Source organism: Juglans microcarpa x Juglans regia, chromosome 1D, assembly GCF_004785595.1.
Source record: "Juglans microcarpa x Juglans regia isolate MS1-56 chromosome 1D, Jm3101_v1.0, whole genome shotgun sequence".
NCBI classification, from domain to species: Eukaryota; Viridiplantae; Streptophyta; class Magnoliopsida; order Fagales; family Juglandaceae; genus Juglans; species Juglans microcarpa x Juglans regia.
The window spans coordinates 8,599,501-8,604,558 of NC_054594.1; the positions used below are offsets into that span (position 1 = coordinate 8,599,501).

Sequence of the window (5,058 nt, forward strand, 5' to 3'; positions counted from 1 at the left end):
TATATATAAAGAGATATATAATATCTTATCTCAAAACGTCAACTAAAATGTCCTCAAATATTTTATTTCAATGCTTTAAATCATCATAATTATCTAAACGAAATTTAAAATTTTATTCATAACTTTCTATCAGGATGAGAGGATTTAAAAAAAAAAAAAAACTTATCAGCCACTTGCGAGAAATTTATTTTGAGAGTATGTTTTTTAAAATGAATAATTGTTTTTATCCATTATTATTTTTTATATTTTATAAAAGTATTTATATTTTATTAAAAAAATGTACGGATAAAGTGTGGATGGGAATAAAAATAGGAAAATGATGTACTCATAATATTTTATATAATACAATGCGTTGAATAAGCAGTATTTTTATAAAAGTAATATAATTTTATAAAAATATTTTTTATTTAATATATTATTATATAATGTGTTGTATAAAATGTTATGGTATATGATTGTTCATGAGAATGATGTATAGCGCAGACGTCCGGTGGCAACTGCCAATAATTAAATGCGACAAAGAAAAAATGTTGTAGAGCATCTGAGTTCTCCGAACTCCGAAGTGTCAACGCTGCGAGCCTGGGAAGGTAAATTATAAACGTTATATTCACGTCTAAAGCGGTCAACACCATAGCTCGTAACCCCATAACTTTACTCTGTCTCTTTCTATCTCCGTTCCCTAACCCAGTAACCCCACAAAAACCCACAGATACAGAGACACGGCTCAGAAATTCTGAGTAATTGAGAGGGAATGAGTATCAGAGATTTAATTACACGGGTCGACGCGATTTGCCAGAGGTACGACAAGTACGACGTTGATAAGCACAAGGATGCAAATGTTTCCGGGGACGATGCTTTTGCTCGTTTATACACCGTCGTCGAGGCCGAAGCCGCGGCAGCCCTCCAGGTCTCTGTGTGTGACCGTGTGTATTATTAGTGGTGGTGTGGGATGAAAGAAGGGTTGTTGTTTTCTTGACTTTTCCATGTTTCCACGCTCTGTTTGGTTGCTGCGAAAATTGAAAGAAATGCTAAAAATTGAACAATATGAAACATTGGACTTCATGTTTCATGTAGAGGGTGCTTGCTGGGTTTTTTTTTTTTTTTTTTTTTTTTTTGTTAATGTTTTTCTTTGGGGATGAAGTGGGGACCCTTATGCTCTGCTTGTGTATTTAAGAAAGAAAATCTATGTAAAGGTAAAGGAGAAGAAGATAAAAGTTTGAATTTTGAAGTTTGGAATTTGATAAACTTCTTAGTTAAGGCAGAAATGGTAGGAGGCTACGTTTTGAGTAGAGGTTTCTGCAGTTCTGCTTTTGGTGGGCCACAAACTGAGAAATGAAGAATTGGAAATTCTAACTTGTTGTATTATTGGAAATTATATGATTTTTAGTTTACTTTCGGTTTTTCAGAAATCAGAGGTGGCTGCCACAGAGAAGAACAGGGCAACTGCCATTGCTATGAATGCGGAGATTCGACGAACCAAAGCTCGTTTGGTTGAGGAGCTCCCTAAATTGCAGAGACTTGCTTTTAAAAAGGTTAAATGCATTTTTCATTTATCTTTATTCTATAATCTCCAGTTGTTGTGGGGTGTGTGTAGATTACTTAAGCTGAACTTGGGGATTTTTGTTCTTCTTTTTTCGTTGATTAGATCCATTTTACTTATTATATTATACTCCTACATTGCAAATTGCAAGATTTCTTGAGTATTTTGTGGGTTTAAGAAGGGAAACCATTATATTCTTTTTGTAATATTTTCTTTTTATCTTTTCCTAGACTCTACTTTGTGCCTACTGGTTGTAATGGTGTCTCATGTTGCCATGCACAAAACTGTTTGTAGGTCAAAGGGCTTTCAAAAGAAGAGCTTGAGGCTCGAAACGATTTAGTTTCTGCACTGAAAGAGAAGATTGAAGCTATTCCTGATGGATCTACTACTAGTGGAACTAAAGAACCTGGTGGTTGGACAGCTTCTGCCTCATATACTGGAATCAAAATTGACACCACTTCAGGTAACAATTTTTCTAACCTCGGTTCTTATAAACATGCAATCATTGTCAACTAATTGTATTGAAAACATATTATACCAGATGGAAGATTTGATCGTGAGTACTTTCAACAAACTGAAGAATCAGATCGGTTTAGGCAGGAGTATGAAATGCGAAGAATGAAACAGGCAAGTATGGATAAAGTCATAAAACAGTGATTGTTAAGTATGTCTAGTGGTGAGAGATTGGTTAGCTGTGGTTTTATTATAGTTACTCCTCTTCTTTCATTTCTTTAATGAGCTTGGGATTTGACCTCACTTAATGGCTAATGGCATGCTTTTCGAAAGAACTACTTAGGGTCTGTATGTTTTTGGTGTTTTTCCTTTCCTGATGTCCAAGCCTTTATTGGATTACATTTTTATCTAAGTAACCAGCAGTGCCAACCCTTACAAAGTACCTGTAAGATAAATTTGACTTCATACAGGATCAAGGTTTGGATGTTATAGCTGAAGGATTGGACACATTGAAAGACATGGCACGTGACATCAATGAGGTATGTTCTCTTACCATTCTCCCCCACATGTTAAAAAGTTGCTTAAATCAAATTCTTCTTTCTGTGATAATGTGAATTTGATGCACAGGAAGTGGACAGACAACTGCCATTAATGGATGAAATAGATGATAAGGTAATCTCCATCCTTCTGTCCATTAATGGAAGAATTTGCATCAATCCCTCTCAGATAATTCTCTATCTAATTTTACGGTTGACTAGGTTGATGCGAATTTCCCTGTTGTTTCCCTATTGAAGTGTCAAAAAGAGTTGCAGGATCTTGACTAAGTTAAGTAATGTTGTTGTGACATCATTTCAGGTTGATAGAGCAAACGCTGACCTTAAAAACACTAATGTGAGGCTCAAGGAAACTGTAACCCAGGTAGATGAATTTATGCAATTTTGAAGTTTAGATTTTTCGTCCATTTTTTCAGAGAATACCCCATCCCTCGTTTCTCTTTCCCTACCTCACATCCTTTTCTGTGCGCATTTTTGTTTTATTCAGCTGAGGTCCAGCCGCAACTTTTGCATTGATATCATTCTCTTGTGCATAATTTTAGGAATTGCTGCCTATTTATACAAGTAAGCTCCCTATCTTACTGAATCAGCTTAAAAATCTGAATTAGTCTTTGGTACATATTCTTCCACAAATTTGTATCTGGATAACCCCATAGTAGATGGAAATTTACTCACTACTATTCATATACTACTAGCAGCCATTGAGATGCACATTGGGAAAATGGTACAAGTGCACTGCTCAAATCAGGCTGGATGAAATTTCAGTTCCACCATTTTTCAGTAACAATTTTTTAAAAGTTTGTTTTCCATGACAATGGTAGATCTTCCTCCTGTTGTTACCAGTGGTAGAGGCAGAACTTTTCCCTTAGGGAGACCGGACTATGCCCATGATAAATTTAATCACAAAGCTAAGAAAATAAATTACATACTCTAACTTTTTGGAAAGTAAACTTTGCCTGGCTAGTTAAATTTAGATGTATATACATCCATTCATGTTGGGAGTGATCTCGAGTCTTTTTTTTTTTTTTAAATAATTTAGAGGAAGCTAAGAAGAAACTTCTAAATTTTTTGAGGGACCAACATTACACAGCTTTTCAAGGGCGGAACTACTGCCTACTGTGATTCAGTACTGCAGTTCTCTCATTTTCTTTTATACCTGCTTGCTTCGTTAGTTTATTTCACCCTTTGGCTTGCAATGGGGTCGGAAGACTGCCCAATTGCTTCGGTAACAAGTTTCTGATGCATTGAATACTATAGGGGAACTGAAATTACTACGTTTGATCTTCTTTTAAGGCATACGGGAGACTTAGGTTACGTTTGAGTAGTGAGGTAATATCAGATATTCTGTGAATAGTAGTAAAAAAGGAATGATAGAATATTAAATAGTAGTGAAAAGTAGGTAAAAAGTAGTAATAAAATAATGAATAGTAGTGAAGTCTAACCAAACTAGCCCTCAGTAGTCAGTGCCCGCCCATTGCCCTGCCACCCCCACCCCCTAAAAAAAAAAAAATTCCCCAAAGTTTTTGTATGGTTTCTCTCTTCCCTTAAGAGGAAAAAAGCTTTACCTAGGTGAAATGTCTGAAGTCATGATGATATTAATGGAACTGATATGTGACATCTGTGTGTTCTGGAAATGTCATCAGATAGGCACTTAAATATAGAGTAATGCTATTTATTACACTCCTATCCCACTTTGTAAATGCAGCACTTTTTATCACCCTTGGATCATTTATTACTTTTTTTTTTTTAAAAAAAAAAAAAAACCATACAAAGGTTGATGGACAATGCCACCTTATCATGTGGGAGGTAGGTAGTTTTAAGGTTGTGCCTTTTTATTCATTTCCAAGTCCCCTGTTTTCGCGTTTGTCCTCCTATGTCCATTGTGTCCCATTTTTATTTACTCTTTGTTAGAGAGAGACACTGGAATTTTCAGTTGCCATCTAGAAAGAACATGTTGACAAAGGTATTGCATATTTGCAGCGTGTTAAAGTGATATGGGTGTCCTGGCAACTCCTACCACTGCTTATCCTGCACTTGCTGTAATGGGATTATCTGTGACTCTCTAGCATTTCCTGTACATACATACAATGTGCATCTCTTTTTTGTATAATGTTACTGTAAGTGTGATACTTTCCACTCTCGAGATCTGTGAGTGGAAGATGGAGGAGCTTAAGAACTTCTTTATCAATAAATATTTATTACTTACCAAAGAAGTCTGATAATGTGCATATCTCTCTCTCTCTCCTTCTCATACATAGCATGACTCTGCCTGCTGTGACGACCCGCCCCGCCCCGCCGGGTTCCCCGGTGTTCTCAAAACAATGTCTCTTTAATATGAAATATTATTAAATGCTCCAAGAGTATGGAAAATATGGTATTTTAATTCAATCGAAAGATGACGTTTCATTAAAATTATTTACATCACTAATTTTTAATGATATGTCAATCTTATGATAGGTTAGAAGAACCATGCAATTGCATTTCGAAACTACTTAATAATTACTTCTCTAA

The 5,058-nt window shown here is 35.6% G+C and overlaps 1 protein-coding gene across 1 annotated transcript; it reads left to right on the forward strand.

Moving 5' to 3' along the window:
• The first annotated feature begins 553 nt into the window (after positions 1-553).
• On the forward strand, positions 554-4,769 carry LOC121236130 (syntaxin-71-like). The gene is made up of 9 exons (XM_041132642.1): positions 554-907; positions 1,407-1,532; positions 1,835-2,003; positions 2,082-2,167; positions 2,464-2,532; positions 2,621-2,665; positions 2,849-2,911; positions 3,035-3,111; positions 4,528-4,769. Exons 1-9 carry the CDS (start codon positions 752-754, stop codon positions 4,538-4,540), a joined length of 804 nt encoding a protein of 267 aa, XP_040988576.1. The 5' UTR covers positions 554-751; the 3' UTR covers positions 4,541-4,769.
• The last annotated feature ends 289 nt before the right edge of the window (positions 4,770-5,058 follow it).